This window comes from Antechinus flavipes, chromosome 3 (assembly GCF_016432865.1).
Source record: "Antechinus flavipes isolate AdamAnt ecotype Samford, QLD, Australia chromosome 3, AdamAnt_v2, whole genome shotgun sequence".
Taxonomy (NCBI): domain Eukaryota; kingdom Metazoa; phylum Chordata; class Mammalia; order Dasyuromorphia; family Dasyuridae; genus Antechinus; species Antechinus flavipes.
The window spans coordinates 378,749,090-378,774,932 of record NC_067400.1 but is presented as its reverse complement, the minus strand read 5'-3'; the positions used below and the strand labels follow the sequence as shown (position 1 = coordinate 378,774,932).

Sequence of the window (25,843 nt, the reverse complement as noted above, 5' to 3'; positions counted from 1 at the left end):
GAAATTCACTAGTGTTCTTGCTGTTACTACAGAGAACTTCAGGGTATAAGCTAATTATTTTTATTTACTTACCTCTCTAGAACTTATTACAATCATACTTAGGCCCTCCAAATGTATAAATGCACAAAGATTATTTTATGGAGAACTCACATAGGGAAAGCATTCACAAGGTGTCAGAAAACGCAATACAGAGACACTCTCAAGGTTTCAAGAATTTGAGAATTGATTATATGACATAAGAGACACTGGCACAGAACCAGCCAGCAGAGTGTCATCACAGAGAAGCTTTATGAGCAAAGCAGAGTTGAATTAACATGAGATGTGCAAAGTTAGAGAGTCTATCCCAAATGTTCATAGGGACTATTTGTGTTTAATCTGTGGCAAAGCATTCCAAGCATGTATTGGTCTAATCAGCCACAGTTGGACATACTGTGTGGACTACATTAGTCTAGTAACATCATTTTGGTCCTCTTCAAAAACAAAGGATAACAACCAACCAACTCAAGTCCTTCAAAAAAGATAGGAGAGGAAAAGAGGAAGATTTCACATCAAAGGAAAATATTCTCTCAAACTTTCAGCACCTGTTTAAAAATAAAAGATTACTCCCAAATTAAATCTGATAAAATAATTACAGATTAAATCTTAATCACATTCTCCCTACATAATGAGAATTTGTTCATTAATATGGAACCAAGGTTTATCAGCATGTCAGGGGATAGAGCATGCTTAAGTGGAAAATAAATGAAGATCTGACTACAAAGGATGATTTTTTTCTTCTGTTTTTGAGTCTTTAGAAAACGTGAATGCATCTTATAACATATAAGTAGTTGAACCTAAAGCCCATGGGAATATTAAGTAAACCCAAATTATTCAAGTACTAATACACAGCATGTATATTTCCCTTGAATTCTTACTTCCCTTTCTTTGCTCTGTTCATCTAAATTTCTAACTGAAAATGAATGGGAAGGGGTATTGAAAGATGACCTTCATTTCATGAATAATGAAATATTCATACCTTGTTTTCAGCACTGATAAAATATTTGCCAAGAAAAGATAATACAAGTATCCACTGAAATAAGGTTTTGTGCCTTTTCCTTTAACGCAGTTGCCACATTCTCCCTAGTCCCTATCCCTACATGTAATCGAAAATTAATTTACAGTTATGAGGACTTTGGTACAGCTTATATTATGGAAAATAACACAATGAAAAATTGGTGGAACTTAGCTCAGTATAGTGATGCACGACAAGAAGGCTACAGAAGATGGATCTCTTGAGCCTAGAGGGTTCTGAACTGGGGCAATGCCTATCAGCTATTCACTTGATAATAGTAACGTAAGCTTGTATTGCTCAAGATCAGGAAGCCATCAGGTTGCCAAAGTCTAGGGAAGAACTAGCCCAGGTCAAAAACCAGAAAAAGTCAAAGTTTCTATTATGATTAGTATTAAAGTATTTCCAGTATGGATGAGATAAGGAGACCTAATTTTAAAAAGTGGATCTGTTATATTTAGAAATTTCAATAACCAAATACAATTCATAGGACAGTTAATATAAGTAGAATGGAAATAGATAACTTATTTCATTTGGTAGATATAGCTTCTAGTAAGAAAACTCCCTCTTCCAATATAAATAAGCACTTTCTCTGAAACTTAATGGTTTTTTTATGTTACCTAAAGCAATGACAAATAAAATATTTTGCTCAGGATCACAGCCAGTCAATTCGAGGAAAAACTTTATTCCCAAATTCCTGAATCTAAGGATGACTTCTTATCCATCCTGCCTAAAAATTTAATCCCTAAAAATGTGCCTTCCATTATCATTTTTCTACCCCTCCCTTTCTATTCTTCCCAATAGTAATCAACCAATTATTGGGCAAATGATTTATTCAATGGCCTGCAGCTTTTTGGGTTTGAAGAAAGGGGATGTAAATGAGGTCATCTTTCTAGTTGGGGTATCTAGGTCAACCTTTATGCACCAAATTGGCATTTATTCCTCCCTCTTTAGCAAAAGCAGTTTTAAATTTAGAGCTTAAATGTATCAAATGTATTAAAAACTTCAGCATCCTCATGAAATCACAAGACAGAAATGCCCAACTACATAACTGATGAATGGAACCTTTATATGAACATCAATGCACAATTTGCATGGAGGCATTTCTACATAGTGATTAATGCTGTAAATATTAGAGTGACAGATAGCATCCTGTAGCTAGCCATTCTATTTTTGGCTCTGCTTTCCCTTGATCTAAGACTTTCAGAGCAATACTTAACCCCTCCTGTGCCTCACTGACCATCAGTACAGTGGAACCCATCCTATTTCCAATGTTTGTAGTCTAACTTATTCCTCTGCAAGCCACAGATAGAAGGTACAATAAATGAAAAATGGGATTAAAGATGCTTCTAATAACTATAGAAAAAAGAGCAATTAAGAAGTATAAGCACATCTCTTTCAACATTCTTTCTATATATAACACTGAATCAAATTAGAGACTCTGTCTGCAAATAACCAAACCTTATGAACCCATTCCTCTACTGGGAACTTTACCTCGAGGACAGTAGATATCTGGAGCCCATCGGTTGCATTCATAATTGTCTGCTGCCTTTTCACAGGTGAAACACTTAAATCCACCAGGATATGGGGTGGCTACAAAAAAGACCAAGAAAAAGATGAACATTTTAGGATAGTTGTGAAATCAAGTTTTATCTATTAAGTAATGATTTTGTTTTCAAAAAGCATACTCAGATTTTCAGTACTTATTATGTTTTTATTATAGCTTTTTATTTATAAGATATATACATGGGTAATTTTTCAGCATTGACAATTACAAAATCTTTTGTTCCAATTTTTCCCCTTCTTCCCCCCACCCCCTCCCCCAGATAGCAGGTTGTATTTATCATTTTTATATCAGTATGAATTTGTATCTCAAAAAATGTGAAGGACATTCATTTTGGGCCAATTCTTGCCCTTATTAGAGAATATTATTTGTGTAGCTTTTGTAGACAGAAAGTAGATAGATTTGACTCATCCAAGCCTTTTGGGAGACTCATACTTTTCTGAAGAGTGAGAAGATATTTAAAGAAGTAATGAAATTTGCTACCTCAGCTCTATCCCTCCCAAAAGATCATAGAAAACATCACTAATTCTAGGATATCTTCAGTCTATGCTACACATTTATCCCATATATCTCTATCTGGCTTTCTGAGAGGACCTTTTCATTGTATCACATAGCTTTTAAACATAAGCAGTGAGAGAGTAGGAGTTCTTTGTAGCTTTAGCATGACCCAGGACTTTGGACAATCTTTCATCAGTCAAAGTTCATAATGGGACAGTCTACCACAAAAAAATAATAATTTTATTTATTGTTAAACTAGTCACTAATTCATTACTGAAGAATTTGAATTCCATAAAACTGAACTCCACTATTTTTCCCCTCTTGCAATTTCAGAAGATAATCTTAACCTTGCATTTATAGCATAGATCCCTTATATCTAGAACTATACTTCTATATACTTATATATTTGTCTATTTCTACATACAAGTAGGGATAAAAGTACAGTTTCACATATGTATCTATGTATATGTGTGTGCACATATGCGTGTACATATGGATATATAAAGATCTATATCTCTTTATTTGTCAGGTAGACCTGAGTTCAAGTCTACAGTTTTTGAACCTTGGACAAGATACTTAACTCTCAGGTTCAGTTTCCTCATTTGTTAAATGAAGATGGAATTAATTCTATTACCAAATTCATAGGACTATTTTGGGGATCAAAGAAGATAATGTGTGAAACTTTTTGGTAATATTAAACACTATATAAATGTAATTTCCCCCACAAAATCCCCAGAGTAATTGAAAGTTGCAAACTCTAGAAATACTGCAGCTACAGCAACCTATTGTTCTCCTTTGCAGATGGCTGAGTCATACTCCTGAAATAATCATCCTCCTGTAAATTACTTTGCCCACATGGAACCAATTAAGAACGTTATTGACCATAAATGAAGGAGGAGGCGGCAGCTAAAAGCCAATGTTATGAGCCAGATATAACAGATTTTCACCTTGCCCAGAGTAACTGTCCATTCAAGCACAGCACTGACTGTGAAGACATCTGATATGATTAAAAAGCATAAAAAGGAATAACACAACACTAAAAAAAAAAAAAAAAAAAGCATTTCATGCAAATCTCTTGGCTGGTCCATTGCTCAGTGTATCACTAACCATTTGCTAAGTCTTTTATTATTATTTTTTGATCCAGTATCCTTCACTGAACTTTTTCCAAGCAAAAGCTGAATATTGCTTGTTGGATTTGTTGTATTCAGGTTCACATGAGACTAGATGGCCCCTGAGGTCTCTCCAAATTCCAAAACTTTGTGAATTTTGAAAGAGCCATGGTTTTATTATATTTGTGCTTCTTCTACAAAGAGAGATTATAATTTCTCCTAGTTTCAGTTGACCTCCTGATTGGAGATGAAAAATTCATCACCTGGAGGCTAAGCTTCTGGTGTTCTGCATCTCTGACTTTGGGGTGGGTTCTCAGACAAGAGACATAGATTCCATAGCCAGGCCTGAACTTGAAGCCTTGCCAGCTCTGGAAGACAGGTCAGAGCTTGTTCTGTATTTGCATACTTCTCAAGAACTCCTTGTTACCTGAAACCACGATGAAGCATTAGAAGGTGATTATTTGGACTGGGAAACTACAATTTTAAGGTGATGATAATAGAAAAAGATAGCAGTCTTTCTATAATTTCAACTAATTTGATAAAGAAAAGATTATCTTGTATATTTGTGTGTATACAATTTATATCTTTCCACCAGTTTCTTAATTAAGAGACAGATAATGCTTTAAAATAGAAGAGATCATTCCATATGGACATGCCCACACTGGAAAAATTTACAACATACAGGTTCTCAAATTTATATAATGCATAAGCTTTTGAAATTCACAGAGGACCTTCAATTTTATGTACTATCTTAAAAGTGCAAAGCACAGCATCTCTTACAGTCTAATCATTCCATAAATATGCGTTGGGTTTAATTGAATCAAAAGAAAAATGAAACAAAGAATCTTGGGAACGTACCTTAATTTTAGAAACTTAAAAAAAATTAGTTTTGCTGTCCAAGTTTAAATAACATCCACAAAATATAAATGATCCCAAAGGACATAGGATCTTTAACATTCTGCTTATGTAATCTAAAGAGGAAGGAAGAAGGAGTTTTGAAAAAATATGCAAATGACATGTCAAGGGACATCGTTCCTCTTGAAGTGATCATCACATCCACCAAGCTTTATGACTGCAACCTAGCCATACTACTTCAATCGGCATGATAAATTCACTGGGCATCCAATTTTATCTGTCTGTCACTGCAGCCAGTGAAAGGCTGGCTAGAATGTTGGATTAGGTACTCTTGGACCCTTTCCCACTCAAGAGATAAATTGAGAACTTTAAATGAAGATTGAAGATCCAAGTGCACTGAGAATAAACGTATTGAATACCTGGCCATTAATAAAGCACAGTACGTACGCATGTGGGTTATTTAATGGAATCTTAACCTCTAGATTCTCTCAGCAAAACTCTGGTAACACATTAGATTAAATTAAATGAATTTTCCAGATGCTGTCATCCTTTGCCTCAGCAGGCATAAGCTCTGAAAGTAATACAACCTCAGCAGAAATTCAAAGAGGAAAGTGAGCCGAGAAACTCTATAGAGGAAGGGGCCTATGCTCACAGCTCTTATCTTTGATTGTATTAAGTTAAGCAATAGATGTGTATTTCATGAATTTGACATGGCAATTGATCAAATAAGCTCCTTTTAAGATATTTTTATTTATAACTTTATATCATACTATAAATTTTCACAAGTCACATTGGATTTTCCAAAGCTACAATTCAAAACCTAATTGTTGATAAACTTGTTACTTGCTCTTGATAGTACCAATTATCAAAACAAAGAAATAATTAAGCTTTTATGATGATTATTCTATCACTTCCAAAGACCTCTCTCCTACATCTCATAATAAATTTGTAGGCATCATAAGTTGCCCAATACAGAGAAATGGCTAAATCCTTTCCTTAGAAAGGATTTAGATTAAAATGAATTTTACCTCTGGCCCTGTAGGTGAACAACAGTCTCCTCTAATGTGCTAACTGATACTACATCTGATAAAGTGGGGGGTGGGGAAGAAAAGGAAAGAGGATCCTAAGAGATGTACCCTTTTTTCTCTTTTGTTACTTCAAAGCAATAGGAGAGCAAGTAGAGTTTCAAATCATTGTTGCCATAGCTGTGAATGAATCTAATTTGGCTCTTGATCACAGAGTTCATAAGCTTAGCTCAGTATTTCAGGGCAGAAGTCCTTGGTCCCTCAAGAGAAGGTGATTGTAAAGCAATAAAAGAAACTCCAGAGTGCCCAGTTACTTCCTGTAACATTACCTTCCCATTAACTCCTGTGGTCAGCAATGGTTCAACCTGCCATAATTCATTTGTAAGGCTTTGGAAAAGATTCAGGCTTTGTTTGAATCTTTTGGAATTTCTAATTGGGCAATAGACAAAGGCCTTTAGTTACTGAAAACTGCTGAAAAAAAGGAAACCTTCTTTTAAAATGTGCTGATGTGGAAAGCATATACACTTCAAAAAAAGTTCTTACAAAAATTTATTTCCATATTTCTAAGAACCAGGATGCAAACACCAAAATGGAAGAAATCTAATCTCCGCCTTTCCCCTTTTTCATATACTTGCCAAAAAGAAAAGAAATATTCAACCCAATTTTAATATCTACATGTTTCTGATAGTATGAAGGTAATTGACAACTGTAATGAAAAACCTTCATTCTAAAAACCTTATATAAGTTTGTAAATACATTCCATTGGTCCTCTGCTTGGTGATGATTATGACATAAAAGTAAATGTCATGCTAGAACCAATTCTGTTTTCTGCATGTTCAAAAGAAAGGTTTTCAATATTCATCCAGAAATAGGCATTCTGAGAAAACATTTCTCTTCCAGAGAAAGAAGCACCAAAGAAACTACTATGGTTATTTAAAAGATTAAAATCATCCATCCTTTATTCAATTAATCAATAAATATATATATTAAATGCCTACTATATGCCAGGCATTGTGCTAAGTGCTATTTAATTTGGCAATCAAAAAAGTAGTTTCTTGGACAGCTAAGTGGTGTAGTAGATAAAAAGCACTCTGCCTGGTGTCAGGAAGATTCATTTTTGGGAGTTCAAATCTAACCTCAGACTTAGCTATGTGATCCTGAGTAAGTCACTTAACCCTATCTGATTCAGTTTCCTCAGCTATAAAATGAGCTGGAAAAGGATGTGCCAAACCACTCCAGTGTCTCTGCCATGAAAATCTGAAATGGAGTTACAAAGAGTCAAACATGACTAAAATGACTAAAATATATAGTTTCTTTGCTCTTAATAAACACCTTTTTTGAAATATTTTATTAGGCTAACCTTTGTCATTTTGAATAAGAAAATAAAAAAACCCAACAAATTCTAAATTAGAATATTATTTTATAATAGCACCAAAACTCTGAAAGCCATGATATTTGTTTGATTATTTATAAAGTCTAAAAAGATCTGAGGTTAAATTTGAATTTAGACAAATGAGTCTTCTTGATTCTAGGGCCAGCACCTATCCACTGTGCCACCTAGCTGCCCATTTTAGATTAGAGATAGCTTTATATTTACATTCACAAAATCTGTAAATCATTCTCCATACTTAGGAAATGTAGCCTGATAGATCACTGGGTTTAAAGTCATACATCATGGATTTAGAGCAGAAAAAAATCTTAGGGATCAAATCCAAACTTTCCCATTTTACAGACAAGGAATCTGAGGCATAGATTAGCAGAGTCTTATTCGAGGTCAAGATTTGAATTCATGTTTTCCTGGCTCCAAGTCTAGCATTTTATCTATTAAATCTGGGCTCACATCCTGACCCCAATACCAGGTGACTTTACAGAAATTACATAATCTCTTGTAGCCTCAGTTTTCATACCTATAAAATGAGGAAAATAATAGAACTAGATGACAGGTCTATTGTAAGGATCAAATGAAAAATGGGGTGTAAACTACAACTTGAAAAGCATAAAACACCACATCATTAGGAACTTAGTACCGTCATCATTATCAATGCATTCAAAAACTGATATGCAGATCAGCTAATATCCAGGCTGTCTCAGGGAGTCTGCACCTTGTGAACGATTGAGGCAAAAGTGATTTAGGGCTTAAATTATTGAGACAATCACTTCCTTCTCCTCTTCACTTTATCCAGGGAGACCCAATCTTGGAGAAGGTTTAGCCTGAGGCCAATGTGTTAGAGTACGTATCACTAAGCATGTCATGTTGCTGCTCCTTCTTACTACTGAATCTGTATGTGCAGATGTCAAAGTGTCTTTTACAAACACATACTCTGGGTAAAAAAAATGAATTAAACGCTAAAGAAAATCCTGGCCCACACTACTCCTTCTTACAAGGCCTCATTGTACGGAGAACTGACCCTGAGTGCTCCAAGGCTAGGTTAGGTAAATACAAGCTCTGGCAGGTCCTATTGAGCTGAAGAGTTTTCATGTACAAGCCAAGCCCTGGACTATTTGTCTGTTGTCTGAGGACCAGTTTGACTGAATTTAAAGAGGTTCACACCAGAAGGGAATGAATTTCTTTCAGTCACAATTCATGAAAATCATTGTTTCAGGCATAAAGTAGTTGTGCTTTGCATAGATGGATTTCCTACTATATTGAAATAAATGACCTAGAAAAAGCAGGTTTTTCACCATCTTCCTCTCCTCCAAGTGTGCTACCAAAAAGAATTAGCAATCCTATAAAACTAAGCAGGGTGGCTGGTGTCCTGTGTAATTAACTAATAGGCTCCAGGCTGAATGAAATCAGATGCAAGAAAATAACACACTCTAGTATTTTTGGATATCAATAGTATACTTAGTATTGTGCAAAATAGAGATGAAAAAATTCCAGTTTCCTAAGCTAACCATTTAACCTTAACCATCAAATTCAATTATAAATTATATTTAAAAAGGGATCATGGAAGTCTTTAAACATTTGGGATTTCAGAAAGCATTGATAAATAGAGAATGTATTTAGAGGCAAGAAACATAGTAATAAAAATACACACACAGTCCTTTTATCACAGGGGCAACAGAATAATAGTTACTAAAAAACAGAAATAAACTAAAGGGAATAGTCAAGGACTAAAAAAGTAGGTGGACTAAATGAGGAAGGGAGGGAAGAGGAGAGGGAGGAAGGAAGGAAGGAAGGAAGGAAGGAAGGAAGGAAGGAAGGAAGGAAGGAAGGAAGGAAGGAAGGAAGGAAGGAAGGAAGGAAGGAAGGAAGGAAGGAAGGAAGGAAGAAAGGAAGGAAGGAAGGAAGGAAGGATGGAAGGAAGAAGGGAGAGAGGGAGGAAGGAGGGAATATCAAGTCTTTACTATTAGGAATAGGCTCTAGGAATACAAATACAAAAGTGAGAGATCTCTGCCTTCAAGGAGCTTATATTCTAATTGAAAGACACAGTACTTATAAGGCAATAGCAGCCAAGGAAGGAAGTTTTGCTCTGGGGAATCTTCACAAGAGAAGTCATAGGGCAGTTACTTTTTCAGTCCCTTTCTAGTGATGGTAGGTAGCACTGATTGGATTTTTGCCATCAGAACAAGGGGAAGCATTGAAACAGCAGCAGAGGATGAGATAGGAAGGAAGACAAGATGCTTGTTGTGCCCTGGATTCCTGATGGATAGTAGAATGGAATATGCAGCATGGTCTGGGTCCAGCAAAAGACAATAATCTAGATGAGTTCTCCCACACTAATCAGAACAGCTCATTCCTAGAGTCTAAGTTGAATATACAGTAAATGAAAAGATAAGGAGAAGATGGTGACTGGTGTGAAGGAATCACTTACCTTGAATATAATGAGAAATTAATAAAGACAAGGAAATCTAGCTGTAAAGGAATCAATTTCTTTAAACAACATGAGATATAGCAGTCCACTTGACTAAATAAAGTCTAAGGAAGGGGTAGAGAACATTCAGCCCACTGGCCAAATAAGACCTGCTAAATCATTTGCTAAGGCAACTGCAGGCATTGTTGACCTGAAAGCTAGACATAACAACTTCCCATTGCTTCAATTCTGTAAGTTGTATGACCCATGATGTTATAAATATCCAAATAGCCCTTCCCAGAAAAAAAAAAGTTTCCCCACTCTGATATAGATTTAAAAAGGAGGGTATTTGAAAGCACACTGATTTTAGAGGAGTCAGAGAAAATGAACTTAATAGTTTGCTTTAAAACCATCTCAAAGTAAGTTTGCCTTGTGGAAAAGTAAACCTAAAAATAAAGCCACTATTGTATCACCGACTTAAACCAAGGGCCTCACATGGAAGGCTGTCTTGTCCTGGCTACTTTTCAACATATTTGCTACTTGAAAACAAGTGACATCCTCTCTCATATGTAGGAAATGTGATCTTACTTGAAGGGTGGAGGTAGATAATGTCTTTCACCGTAAAGTCTCTGGACTGGGCAGCTTTCAGACAGTCGGCCAGAAGGCTGAGGAGGAGTGCCCAGGCCAGTGCAGGCCAAGGTTCCATTGCAGACTGGGGCCTCACTCATGCAGAGATCCTGGGTTCAGGGGCTCTTTTTTACTGGATAGAAATTGCAACTGAAATATGAAGAAAGACATCCCATGAGCATACAGCTGCCAACACATCTCAATATCCAGAATGAAAAAACCACTAGAGACTTGGCTAAATTCCTAGCACTGGGTATAGAAAAAGAGGTTAGGAAAAGGAAAAAGGATAGAGGACACATGGGATTGGAGAGAGGGAAAGGCCTTATAAAACGTAATTTTAGAGCACTTATAAAATTCCAATCCAAAATGTCTCCTTAATCAGGATTACTAAGGTTCCCTTAGTAGCAGTCTTCTCTAAAATCCCATTGAGATTGTATCAGGAGAGATTAAATTTTCATGAAACCCAGCTATTTCTACCATGGAGGCCAGGAAACAGTTGCCAGAGCAAGACAACAATTAAGCTAGTAACTAAAGTTCAGAATAGTTTCTTGGCTAATGGTATGGCCCTAGCACCACAACTGAGCTTTTAATGATTTAATCTTAGAAGTGGAAACTCAGATTTGGAAGGCTTTTAGACTTGGGAGAAAAGGTGTATATTTGGTCTTCAAACCATAAATATGCCGTTAATCACAAGATTATTCTATAATTAGAACAAGTTTTCATTTTTAGAAAGTGGATCTAATAAAATTAGATCAAAGTTGAATAGAAAATACAGGCAATTATCTGTATGACAATCTACAAAAATTTTTCATATAAAATGAGGACTTGAAGTAAGAGTATTTTTATGGGCTTGACTTAACTTCAAGGTTTTGTTGTTGTTGTTGTTGTTGTTTTATCTAACAGTCCTATTATCCTATCCCTTCTACCATTTTTTCATCTATCAACTTAGCCCGTTTGCCAGTTGTCTAATCCATTAAATTGAGAGCCACTTGAAGGTAGAGATTGTCTTTTGCCCCTTTTTTTGCTATTATATAGCACAGTGTCTGGCACATATTAGATGCTTAATACATGTTTATTGACTTACTCAGTGACTTTCCAATAGTTCCTTTTACCTTTAATTTTCTCCTATTTTTTCAGAGACATTTTTGCTACTGTCCCTATCTACATCTAACAATAGCTTTACATCAAAAATGATGTCCTAGCTTTCTGCTTCTATTTTTACTGAAATAGTCTCCTAACCATCAGTCTCTATGAATGTCACTTGCCAACATGATATTCCCTTTTCCTAATATATGGTCAATTTTTGTATAGGTTCCATGAACTGCTGAAAAGAAAGTGTATTCCTTTATGTCTCCATTACATTTTCTCCAGAGATCTATCATATCTAACTTTTCTAGTATTCTATTTACCTCTTTGACTTCTTTCTTATTTATTTTGTGGTTTGATTTATCTAATTCTGAGAGTGCAAGGTTAAGATCTCCCACTATTATAGTTTTACTGTCTATTTCTTCTTGCAGCTCTCTTAGTTTCTCTTTTAAGAATTTAGATGCTACCCCACTTGGTGCATATATGTTTAATATAGATAGTGCTTCATTATCCATGCTACCCTTTAGCAAGATATAGTGCCCTTCCTTATCTCTTTTAATTAGATCAATTTTTGCTTTAGCTTGATCTGAGATCAGGATGGCTACCCCTGCTTTTTTGACTTCACCTGAAGCATAGTAGATTTTGCTCCAACCTTTTACCTTTAACCTGCATGTATCTCCCCGCTTCAGGTGTGTTTCCTGTAAACAACATATTGTAGGATTCTGGCTTTTAATCCATTCTGCTAACCGCTTCCTCTTTATGGGGGAGTTTACCCCGTTCACATTTATGGTTAGAATGACCAATTCTGTATTACTTGCCATCTTGTTAACCCCGGTTTATGCTTTCCTCCCTTCTTTCCCCTTTCCCCCCCTTCCCAGTATTAAGCTTGTGAGCACCACTTGCTTCTCACAGCCCTCCCTTTTTAGTATCCCTCCCCCCGCCTTAGAGTTCCTCCCCCTATCTTACCCCTTTCCCTCCCAGTTCCCGAATTCCCTTCCGCTTAGCTTATTCCTTCCCTTTTCACTTTTCCCTTCTCACTTTTCAATGAGATGGGAGAAGTTTCGCCATAGATTGAATATGTCTTAAGATTTTTCACTTAAAGCCAATTCTGAAGGCAGTAAGATACCCACTATATTCATCCCCCTCCCTTCTTTCTCTCAGATATAATAGGTTTCCTATGCCTCTTCATGAGATGTACTACCCCCACTTTACCCTTTTTCTGGTACAATGTCCTTTCCACATCAATTTCTAGAACAAGGTATACATGTATTCTTTATACATCTATATAGCCAAAACATAGTTCCCAAGATTAATCTTTACCTTTTTAGATTTCTCTTGAGTTCTATATTTGTAGATCAAACTTTTTGTTAAGTTCTGGCTTTTTCATCAGAAATAGATGAAATTCGCTTATTTCGTTGAATGTCCATCTTCTTCCCTGGAAAAAGATACTCAATCTCGCTGGGTAAGTTATTTTTGGTTGCATACCAAGTTCCTTAGCCTTTCGGAATATCATATTCCAGGCCCTTCGATCTTTTAATGTGGATGCTGCCAGATCCTGGGTGATCCTTATTGTGGCTCCTTGATACTTGAATTGGGTTTTTCTAGCCGCTTGCAATATTTTTTCCTTCGTCTGAGGGTTCTGGCATTTGGCCACTATATTCCTTGGTGTTTTGATTTTAGGATCCCTTTCAGTGGGTGATCGATGAATCCTTTCAATGTTTATTTTTTCCTCTGTTCCTATGACTTCTGGGCAGTTCTCTTTGATAATTTCCTGGAAGACAGTGTCCAGGCTCTTTTTTTCATCATGTTTTTCTGGGAGTCCAATGATTCTCAGATTGTCTCTCCTGGATCTGTTTTCCAGGTCTGTTGTCTTCCCCAGAAGGTATTTCACATTCTTTTCCATTGTTTGATTTTTTTGGATTTGCTTGACTGATTCTTCTTGTCTCCTCGAGTCATTCAATTCCATTTGTTTGACCCTGATTTTCAGTGAAGTATTTTCTTCACTCACTTTTTTAAGATCTTTTTCTAATTGTCCAATTGAGTTCTTTTGTTCTGTGGAATTTTTTTCCATTTCGCCAATTTTGTTTTTTAGAGAGCTATTTTCTGTTTCCAGTTCACCAATCCTATTTTTCAAGGATTTTACTTCTTTATCCACTCTCTCTTTAACTTTCTCCAGGCTCTTTTGCCAAGCCTCCCTCTCCTTTTGCCAAGCTTCCCTCTCCTTTTGCCAAGCCTCCCTCTCCTTTTCCCAAGCCTCCCTCTCCTTTTTCCAAGCCTCACTCTGCTTTCCCCATTTTTCTTCTAGCTCCCTTGTGAGAGCCTTTTTAATCACTTCTATGAGGTTCATCTGTGCTGAGGAACAGATGATTTCCTCCTTTGGGGATTCACTGGAGACTGTCTGTTTTTAGTCTCCTCAGGATTTAGAGTCTGCTCTCTATCTGTATAGAAGCTGTCAAGGGTTAAAGTCCTCTTCAGCTTCTTGCTCATTCTGTCTAATAATCAAAGACAAACTAGCAAAGAAAAACAGAAAAAACTGGAGTCTTTCTTTGGGGGGGGGGGCTGGGTGTGTTATCGAGCTTCCTCTACAGACTGCAGGGGGCAGCAGTGAGGCACTAGCCCGACTGTGCTGCGCCTGCGCTCTGAGATCCCAGAGCGTGCTGAGTCACTGTGGGGGGGAAAGGGGGGGGCGGCCAGGTCCCGAGAGACTCCAGCTGTTTGGGGTTGTATTCTTCACCCCCGGTGTTTTTAGCTTCTCTGCTGGGCTGCTGACTTGCTGCCGGAGCAAAGTATCCAAACCTGTAGCGAAGCTCTCCCCGCAGAGACGGCTGCGATCACTCCCCACCCCCTCTCCAGTCTGCTCCCGTGCTCTCACTGCTGCTGCCCGCCGCCTGCGCCCGATCTAAAACCGTCCCAGCCCTCCAGTAAAGACAGACCTTTCTTGGCGAATCTCAAGGATGGCTTCTCTTGATAACTATTGTGGGTTTTTTTTCAGTCAAGCATTAATTCAGAGGCTTGTGATGAAGTGGATAGTGAGAGAAAGCGCGGAGCTTACACAGCTGTGTGCCTCCTCTCCGCCATCTTAACCGGAAGTCCCATGATATTCCCTTTTCAAAAACTTTCCATAGCTCCCCAGTGCTCATGGGACAACATCCAAACTCTTAACCCTAAACAACAATATCTTTAGTCCTCTGTTCTAGCCATGGTAGTATCCTTACTATTCTACAAATAAGTCAGTAGATAACTACTTTTGAAGATAAAAAAATAATCCAAATTATTGTTGATCAGAAGCATTTCTTAAGAATGACCAATCAGGGCAAATTTCTAGATTTCCAGGCTTTGAAGAAGGTTAGAAACTGGAATAAAATTTAGCAAAATAACTAAGTGCAATGAAGGTGTTTCAAACACCAGGAGGCTGGCTAAAAGTTATCTGAAGCTAATATACATACAAAAAATTAGCACAAAAAATTCTCATCAGTACAAAAAGGGGAAAAAAAAAAGAATGGCCCCACTCTATTTCCACACCTTTTAAGTGACCTTTTAATAATTTCTTTTCCACTTCAAGTCTATCAGATACATGACAGGTGGAAGTGGCTAAATTTTGATTTGCCTTGGGATTTCCAAGTTCAAGCAGAAAGATGTGTCCTGCTCCTATCTCCTTTTCCTTTCAACAATAACAACAAACAGGAAAAACAAAACAAAACAAAACAAAATGGTACAGTAATGCATTTGCAAGCACAGACTTTAAATTTTATTTAATCTCAGAGGCAAAGTATAGAGCCAGTTTGTCTAGCATGATATTTTTCTGACATGAATTTTCAAATGTCCTGGGTTCAACAGGAATCCAGGCTATTCGTGTGGCCATGAATTCTTTATTTTAATTTTAAATACACACGATTTGTTGAAAGAAATTGAATCTCTAGGATCTAAATGTTTATAAAATTATTGCTTTTAAGAGAATGATTTTTATGCCTATGTTCTTCCTCACTTTTTTATATGGAAATAGGGAGTCATGTTTTTCACCAATGAAATGGTAAAATAAACTCCCCCAAATATTAACAGTTCTTCGAAACTGAACAGATTCAGTGCTTAGCAAAGGTATATTTTCATACTCTTTTAAATGTTTTCATTTCATTTACTTTTCAATAAATGGCAGTTTGAGTAGATTTTACATGGCAAAGCCCCATCACAAAATTGTTCTAGAGAGGCTAGATAAGAGATCTCTCTCGCATTATTACCTGGGCTGAATTTTCCATCTTCCCCTTTCTATGGGGAAAACAGGATGGGTGAGCCTATTTTTTTTTTCACGAGACCCAAATAGTATTATATAAACTTTCACAATACTTACAAAATATTATTTACAACACAATTTATCAGGTTATTGCTAGTGAAGGCAAAACAAATGATAAGCAGCAATAAAAGGTTTTGAAATTAATCTAAATATAATCATTAAAAATGTGGTCTGAAAAGATCTATTTTGTCTGTGGATTTTTAATGTCAATATAACACTATGTTAGATGGAATTTGAACTTCCAATATCACAACTGGGAGTCTAGGAAAGCTCAAATTATATAAAGGATAAAATTTTGAGGGATATTTTGATATTTTCCCTGAAGGGACACTATATCTTTTGGGCGTTCTAGACATTTTGAAACTCCTATTCAATTTCTGCTTTTGAATGCATATATTATTCGAGCTCATACCACAAATCTTCCATACCTCCTCAGAAGCAGAACTGGAAATGGGGATTCTGATTTTCACAGTTCTCTGACTTTTCATTTGTTATTTATGAGCTTTTGCAAATCGAATGCTGCTCTGATAGATTTAATTTGTGCTCCAAATTACCTTTGCATGGCTTACCCAACTGCTGACTACATTCCTGTTGCTACTTGCTATATTCTAAAGCAGTACATCCCTTTTCTACCCATCCCATCCCATCAAAAAAAAAATTCAAGATCCATTTGGACTTCATTTTCATAGGTAACTTTAAAACGAGAACATAGAACACCTTAATTCCAGATGTCTTTCACATAATAGATGGTAAGAAGTCTTAGGAGGAAGCTAGGTGGTACAGAAGGATAGAATTGGAGTCAGAAAGTCTGTAGTTCAAATCTATAATCAGATATTTACTAGTTATGCAACCCTGGGCCCATCACCTAACCATTTCATGCCTCAGTTTACTCATATATAAATCAAGATAATAACAGTACCCAACTCTCAGAGTTGCTGTGAGAACAAAATGAAATGATACTTGCAAAATGCTTCAAAATTTTTAAAACATATAAATTCTAATGACAACTAGTTGTTGCTACTATTATGATGATGATGCACTTATATTAGGGAAAATCCAATACATATAACACAACAAACTACTAATTAAACACTAAACTAGTCACTTGGAATTAAAATTCAATACAATAATTCAATACAAAATTAAAATACAATAATGAAATACTCTGTGTCATCAAGGAACTTACATTCTTTTGGAAAAATTTACTTAAATATATTCATATATATAACAAGTATACACATAAGTAAATGAAAAATATAAAACCATGGAATATCATATAAAAATGTAATTGAGATACAAGCCAGAGGGCTAAATCCAGAAAACAACCATCAAAGAAATCTAAGAGGTACAGATAAAAAGGGAGCTGTTTCAGGCATGGAGGGCAGCCTGAACAAAGGAACAGAGAATAGAGATAGTGTTCAGTTCAAGGAGTAGCATGTAGAATCCTGTCAGTGGGAATACAGAGTGGTGGAGTGGGAGGTAGGGGGTGGGAAGCAAAGTATAAATTTCTGATGAAATATTATTCTGCTATAAGAAATGACTAGCAGAATGATTTCAGCAAAACCTAGGAAGACATAAAAACTGATGCAAAGTGAAGTGAGCAGAACATTATACACAGTAGGGGAAGGACCCAACATATCTGAGAAAAGGCAGCAGCTCACCTGAGCTCTTCTCAAAATCCTTCTGAACACCATTAAATAATGCCATTATACACATATATGTCTGTCTGTCTGTCTCTCTCTCTCTCTCTCTCTCTCTCTCTCTCTATATATATATATATATATATATATATATATATATATATATATATATATATATATATATGTAACTAGGTAAAAGAAGCTATACTCTGCCTAATTTCTTTTTTTAATAACTTTTTATTGATAGAACCCATGCCAGGGTAATTTTTTACAGCATTATCCCTTGCATTCACTTCTGTTCTGATTTTTCCCCTCCCTCCCTCCAACCCCCTCCCCCAGATGGCAAGCAGTCCTATACATGTTAAATAGGTTACAGTATATCCTAGATACAATATATGTGTCTCTGCCTAATTTCTTATCCAGCTTTAATTACTGAATGAACATTGCCTCAGTCAAACTGGGACAAGTTAATGACCTTAGCTTTAAAAGGCCAAGCTCTCTCACTGCATCTTGAACCATCTCTAGTTGTCTTGATCTATAGCCATAGAATCTAGAGGGCTTTGAAGAGGCTCTCTCTCTCTCTCTTTTAAATCTAATTCACTTGTATGTCATGACATTACCTCCCTGTTGTTGTGGTCCTTTTTGAGAATTTTGAGAATTAAGAACAAATATCAGTGTCATAAAACAACTCCTAGAGAGACAGAACCACAAAAGGACAGGGGGAGATAATTTTCCAGTCAAAGACAACTTAATGTTAGCAAGAAACATTTGCACCTGGTTGAAAATGAAACACACTCCAGCACACGCTGCCAAAGCATAGCCCCAGTCCCAGCAAAACAGGAGTAGGTGTTAAGAACCACTAAACCAGTAGCAGCAATAACTATTTCCAGAGTACTCAGTCCAGACATGGCAAGGGGGTGTTGAACAATTGATCAGAAGGAGATTACAGGGGTCTGTGTGCTGGCATTAAGGGCAGAACTCTGTTGCTTTGCTCATAGTTAGATCCAGGTCATAGTTCTAGGTGGCAGTCCCAAGGTGAGGAGGAGCACTAACATCCCTAAGTTTGCAGCCACAGTGAAAGGGGAACCTCACCATATTTTCAGAGCAGGAAAGACTACTTGTGGTCACTCACAGACCAGAGAACAGACCAGGAGAGTAGTAAACATCTTTCTTTAGATCATACCACCTTGGAAGAACTGAAAACTTAGAGGTCCCTAGAAGGATCTCTGAAAAGAGCTGCACAAAAACTGCAGCTTGGGAAAGTGTACTCTCCACTTTAAAAGCAATACCTTACTTTAGCAAAGAATTAAAACAAATGACAAGAAACAGAAACCATAAAAAGTTACTATGGTGGAAATAACAATTAAAACACACACTCAGAAGAAGATAGCAAAGTCAAAGCTCCAACATCCAACATGGAAGGGCTAAAAAGATTTTGAAAATCAAGTAAATGAAGAGAAGGGAAAAGGCAGGAGAAAGATTATAAAGATAGAAATGATAAGATTTGGTAATGGAATAGATAGATACGAAGTGATAAAAATGAAAAGTCAAGGATGATAATAAGGTTATGAGGAGACTGAGAGTGTGGTGTGATTTCCATAGTAACAGGGAAGTTGGAAAAAGGGATGAGGGTAGAACAAAAAGTGAAATGTTGTGAGTTCTGTTTTGGAGACACTGAATTAGAGATGCCTATCCAAAAAGAGATATATTGCAGACTATTGAGAATGTAGGATTAAAGTTCAGGAGAGGTATTAAAGATAAATATATGCAAATTTTTAATCATTTCCCCAGAATTGATCATTGAATACATGAGATTTATCAGAGAAGGGAATAAAAAATGGAAGAGGACCCACCCAAGGGACACTTGCTGCATAGAGTATATCCCCTAAATAAAGGTATAAGGGCCAGGCATCTTCCTTTCCCCAAGGCAATGACTTCTATCTATGCCAGCACAAGGCAATTTGCCTTCTGCTGCCAGTTTGATTTTCTAATCAGCATGTGGAGAACCATCAGATCAAATAGAAGCAACCTTCCCTTTCACCCCAAGCCTTTCCTCTCCTGCCTTGTCTATCCCTTTTAAGGAAAAAGAAAGTTGGTGATTGGGTAGGGGGTGACTCTGACATCCTCACTCACTTATTTTTAATCACTCCCTGGTTTTTGGCACAAGCCCTACTGCACAAATATGTCTTTGTCTCCCTTTTCCTAACAAAACAAAACAAAGTCCTCATTTCCTCTTTCTATCCCCATTAATCGCTCTTCTATATATATATCTCTTCCATCGTTTTGACTAAACACCTCACAAAAGATCATCTCTAATAGGAACCTTCACTTTCTCTCCTCTTGTCAGGATTCTTACAAGGTGCTAAGTCAGTGGAATTGATACAGACAATAGTTATCTAATGTATCATAGGTTCAGTATGATTGATTTAATCCTACAAGGAGATGTTATGGTCCAGAACTTGAAACAAGGTATTAAGTGGAATTGAGGAGAGAATGGTTAAATCTAGTTTAGCATTGATTTAATCCTACAACAAAGAATGGTTTCCTAGTGATGTAAAGATTGATGTACACTCAGTGAGGGGCATATAAGGGAGAAGGCCTCAGGGCCAGACACAGAAGCCCAGAAGTCCACAATCCCACACTCTGAGGTGGAGTCAGATTCATTCCAACTTCCACCTTTGTGCTGGCTGGAGATTCGGAAGGAAGCTAGAGGCTGAAGCTGGAGAGGCAAAGGGCTAGAGGCAAGAGCTCTTGGAACCAAGGAGAGAGAAAGGCCTCTAAGAAAACTAACCAGGCCATTTGGAAGGAGACAATAAAGGATTTGGACTTTAACCCCTGGCTGCATTTGAGATGATTATTACACTGAACTAAAGCTAAGGTTGCCTCGATAAGTCCCCAAGAAACCTGCTCTCAGAGAACGATATATTTTAGAGAAGAACATTACAGCCTCTCATCCTCTTCATAATGTTTTAGAATCTAGCTTCTGATCTTATAATTCCATCAAAGCTGCTCTCTGCAGAGATACCAACTGTCTCTCTTAGTTGCTAAATCCATTGGCCTTTTCTCAATGCTCATTCTCCTCAAGGTCTCTCCAACCTTTTACATTGTAAATCACCTTCTCTTTGATATTCTTTTCTCTCTAGGATTTCAGGACAATATTTTCTTCTGGTCCTCCTCTTATTTGACCACTCCTTCTCAGAATTTCATTTCCTGGATCCTCTTCTCTAAGTCTAATTGTCTTCACAAGGCTGTTCTATGGTTCTTTTCTCCCTTACCGTACTACACTTGCTGATTTCATAAACTTCTTTGGATTTAATCACCATTTTAAACTTGAGACTTAAATCTATCTTTCCTGCCTCAAGCTTTCTGTTGACCTCCAATCTCTCATTTCCATCTACCTTTCAGACATCTCAAATGAGATGTCCAATAGGCACCTTAAAATCAACATGTCCAAAACAGAATTCATTATCTTTCCCTCTAAACCCTCATTCTATTTCATCTTCCCTATTTCTGTGGAGGGCAACATCATCCTTCCAGACCCTCATTCTCAGGAGTCATTCCCAACTCCTCCTTATCTCTCAGCTCCTATATCCTATGTCTTGCTAAGATCAGTTGATTTCACCTTTGCAAAATGTCCTGAATATGTTCTCCCTTTTCTCTTCAGCCACAGCTCTAGTACTGGCCTTCATTACCTCATGCCTGGACTATTACAATCACCTGCTGCTGAGTCCACTTGCCCCAAGTCTCTGCACTCCAATCTATCATCCATTCAATCACTGAAGAGAAAGTCCATTCATGTCTCTCTCTCTCTCTCTCTCTCTCTCTCTCTCTCTCTCTCTCTCTCTCTCTCTCTCTCTCACACACACACACACACACACACACACACACACACACAGACACCCCCTACTCAATAAACTACAGTTAGCTCCCTATTTCATCTTGGATTAAATATAAAATGCTTTGTTTAAAATTCAAGCTTTTCATCACTTAGCCTCCTCCTACTTTTCTAGTGTTATTAAAGCTTACTCTCTGAAATGTAGTCTTCAATCAAGTGATACAAGCCTTCTTGCTGTACCATGTATAAGACTCCATTTCTCAATTCCAGGAATTTTCCCTGTCTCTCACGCCTAGAATATTCACCTTTCTTCATTTCTACCTAACTTCTTTGGCTTCTGTTAAGTTCTAACTAAAATTCCATCTTTTCTAAGAAGTCTTTTCCAAACCTTTCCCTTCTTAATTTGATTGACACATCATTGTTAATTACATTTTATATATAGCTTGTTTGTATAATTTGCTGCATTGTTATCTCCTCCATTAGAAGGTAAACTCAAGACTTCAGTCCCTTTCACCTCCCACACACATATGTTGGGATAAAATACCCATATAACTAAAAAAAAATAAAACATTAATGCAATGTTAATGGAGTTGTGACCTGATTCAACCATTTTGTAGAATAATTTGGAACCATGCCCAAAGGGCTATAAAATTTTTTGACCTAGCACTGCTAGGTCTATATTTGAAAAGAAATAAAAATAAAAAGGATAATGGTCTATATTTACAAAAAAAATTTCATTACAGTTCTTTTCTGGGGACAAAGAATTAAAAATCGAGGAGATACCCATCAATTGGGGAATTGTGATATGTGATTGCAATAAAATATTATTGTGCTATAAGAAATGATGAGCAGAATGGTCTCAGAAAAACCTGGAAAGATTTACAGAAGCTGATGCAAAATGACATGTACTATGTATAAAATAATAATAATATTGTAAGATGATCATCTGTGAATGACTTAGCTATTCTCAGCAATACAATGATTTAAAACAGCTCTGAAGGAGTTAAGATGAAAAATGCTATCCATTCCAGAGATAGAACTGATAGTGTTGAATACAGATGGAAGCATGTTTTTTATTTTAATTTTCTTGGGGTTTTTTGTGTGTTTTCTTTTACAACATGACTAATATGGAAATATTCATAGTCATATAAAATGCATATCAAATATATATCAAATTGTCTTTTCAATGAAATACATGGAGAAAAAGGAAGGGATTTAATTTGGAACTCAGTCTTAAAAGTGAATATTAAAAATGGTTTTTATATGTAATCATGGGAAAATAAAATACTAAACAAAATTAAAAAAAGAAAATGTACACAATAATAAGCAATATTATATGATAAAGAATTGTGAATGACTTAGCTATTATTAGCAATACAATGACCCAAGAAAATCACAAGGGACTTATGATGAAATTTACTATCTATCCCCAGAAAAAGAACTGATATTTTTTGAATGCAGACTGAAACATACTCTTTTTCTCATTCTTTCTTTCATCTTTTTTCTTTTGAGTTTGCTTATACATGGAAATGTTTTACATGGCTATGCATTTATAACCTATATCTGATTTCTCGCCATGTTGGGGAGAATGGAGAAGGAGGAAGGGAAGAATATAATTTGAAAGTTAAAATTTCTTTTAAAAAAAGTTTTATATTGTTTTAAAATGCAATTAGGGAAAATCAATCTCTCTCTCTCTCTCTCTCTCTCTCTCTCTCTTTCTCTCTCTTACACACACACACACACACACACACACACACACACACACACACACACGTAGGGAAGGTTCATATTTTATAAAAAGCTTTGAATGCCAAAGACAGGATGCTATATTTGATCCTGGAGGTAATTAGAAGTCATTCAAGTTTATTCAGTGGAATCTCATATAATCAGACCAATGTTTTTTACCAAAAACATTTTGAGGTGAGAATGTACTATGAGGAGAGAAAAGAGACAAAGAAATTTATTAAGAGGGTACTGCAGTAGTCCAGACATTAAGCAATGAAGAATTGGAAGCCTGCTTAAGATGGTAGCTGTGTAAGTGAAGAGAAGGGAAAAGGCAGGAGAAAGATTATAAAGATAGAAATGATAAGATTTGGTAATGGAATAGATAGATACGAAGTGATAAAAATGAAAAGTCAAGGATGATAATAAGGTTATGAGGAGACTGAGAGTGTGGTGTGATTTCCATAGTAACAGGGAAGTTGGAAAAAGGGATGAGGGTAGAACAAAAAGTGAAATGTTGTGAGTTCTGTTTTGGAGACACTGAATTAGAGATGCCTATCCAAAAAGAGATATATTGCAGACTATTGAGAATGTAGGATTAAAGTTCAGGAGAGGTATTAAAGATAAATATATGCAAATTTTAATCATTTCCCCAGAATTGATCATTGAATACATGAGATTTATCAGAGAAGGGAATAAAAAATGGAAGAGGACCCACCCAAGGGACACTTGCTGCATAGAGTATATCCCCTAAATAAAGGTATAAGGGCCAGGCATCTTCCTTTCCCCAAGGCAATGACTTCTATCTGTGCCAGCACAAGGCAATTTGCCTTCTGCTGCCAGTTTGATTTTCTAATCAGCATGTGGAGAATCATCAGATCAAATAGAAGCAACCTTCCCTTTCACCCCAAGCCTTTCCTCTCCTGCCTTGTCTATCCCTTTTAAGGAAAAAGAAAGTTGGTGATTGGGTAGGGGGTGACTCTGACATCCTCACTCACTTATTTTTAATCACTCCCTGGTTTTTGGCACAAGCCCTACTGCACAAATATGTCTTTGTCTCCCTTTTCCTAACAAAACAAAACAAAGTCCTCATTTCCTCTTTCTATCCCCATTAATCGCTCTTCTATATATATCTCTTCCATCATTTTGACTAAACACCTCACAAAAGATCATCTCTAATAGGAACCTTCACTTTCTCTCCTCTTGTCAGGATTCTTACAAGGTGCTAAGTCAGTGGAATTGATACAGACAATAGTTATCTAGTGTATCATAGGTTCAGTATGATTGATTTAATCCTACAAGGAGATGTTATGGTCCAGAACTTGAAACAAGGTATTAAGTGGAATTGAGGAGAGAATGGTTAAATCTAGTTTAGCATTGATTTAATCCTACAACAAAGAATGGTTTCCTAGTGATGTAAAGATTGATGTACACTCAGTGAGGGGCATATAAGGGAGAAGGCCTCAGGGCCAGACACAGAAGCCCAGAAGTCCACAATCCCACACTCTGAGGTGGAGTCAGATTCATTCCAACTTCCACCTTTGTGCTGGCTGGAGATTCGGAAGGAAGCTAGAGGCTGAAGCTGGAGAGGCAAAGGGCTAGAGGCAAGAGCTCTTGGAACCAAGGAGAGAGAAAGGCCTCTAAGAAAACTAACCAGGCCATTTGGAAGGAGACAATAAAGGATTTGGACTTTAACCCCTGGCTGCATTTGAGATGATTATTACACTGAACTAAAGCTAAGGTTGCCTCGATAAGTCCCCAAGAAACCTGCTCTCAGAGAACGATATATTTTAGAGAAGAACATTACAGCCTCTCATCCTCTTCATAATGTTTTAGAATCTAGCTTCTGATCTTATAATTCCATCAAAGCTGCTCTCTGCAGAGATACCAACTGTCTCTCTTAGTTGCTAAATCCATTGGCCTTTTCTCAATGCTCATTCTCCTCAAGGTCTCTCCAACCTTTTACATTGTAAATCACCTTCTCTTTGATATTCTTTTCTCTCTAGGATTTCAGGACAATATTTTCTTCTGGTCCTCCTCTTATTTGACCACTCCTTCTCAGAATTTCATTTCCTGGATCCTCTTCTCTAAGTCTAATTGTCTTCACAAGGCTGTTCTATGGTCCTTTTCTCCCTTACCGTACTACACTTGCTGATTTCATAAACTTCTTTGGATTTAATCACCATTTTTAACTTGAGACTTAAATCTATCTTTCCTGCCTCAAGCTTTCTGTTGACCTCCAATCTCTCATTTCCATCTACCTTTCAGACATCTCAAATGAGATGTCCAATAGGCACCTTAAAATCAACATGTCCAAAACAGAATTCATTATCTTTCCCTCTAAACCCTCATTCTATTTCATCTTCCCTATTTCTGTGGAGGGCAACATCATCCTTCCAGACCCTCATTCTCAGGAGTCATTCCCAACTCCTCCTTATCTCTCAGCTCCTATATCCTATTTCTTGCTAAGATCAGTTGATTTCACCTTTGCAAAATGTCCTGAATATGTTCTCCCTTTTCTCTTCAGCCACAGCTCTAGTACTGGCCTTCATTACCTCATGCCTGGACTATTACAATCACCTGCTGCTGAATCCACTTGCCCCAAGTCTCTGCACTCCAATCTATCATCCATTCAATCACTGAAGAGAAAGTCCATTCATGTCTGTCTGTCTCTGTCTCTGTCTCTGTCTCTGTCTCTCTCTCTCTCTCTCTCTCTCTCACACACACACACACACACACACACACACACACA

The 25,843-nt window shown here is 36.9% G+C and overlaps 1 protein-coding gene across 2 annotated transcripts in view; it reads right to left on the bottom strand.

Moving 5' to 3' along the window:
* LYPD6 (LY6/PLAUR domain containing 6) overlaps positions 1–25,843 on the bottom strand; it is a 155,040-nt gene that overhangs the window by 14,432 nt on the left and 114,765 nt on the right. For both annotated transcript variants that reach the window (XM_051985853.1, XM_051985854.1), the window contains 2 exons: positions 10,482–10,670; positions 2,543–2,641 (listed from right to left, as the gene is read on the bottom strand). In XM_051985853.1, coding sequence (XP_051841813.1) covers positions 2,543–2,641; positions 10,482–10,599 — 217 coding nt within the window. In that variant the 5' untranslated portion in view covers positions 10,600–10,670. The remainder of the gene's footprint in view (positions 1–2,542; positions 2,642–10,481; positions 10,671–25,843) is intronic.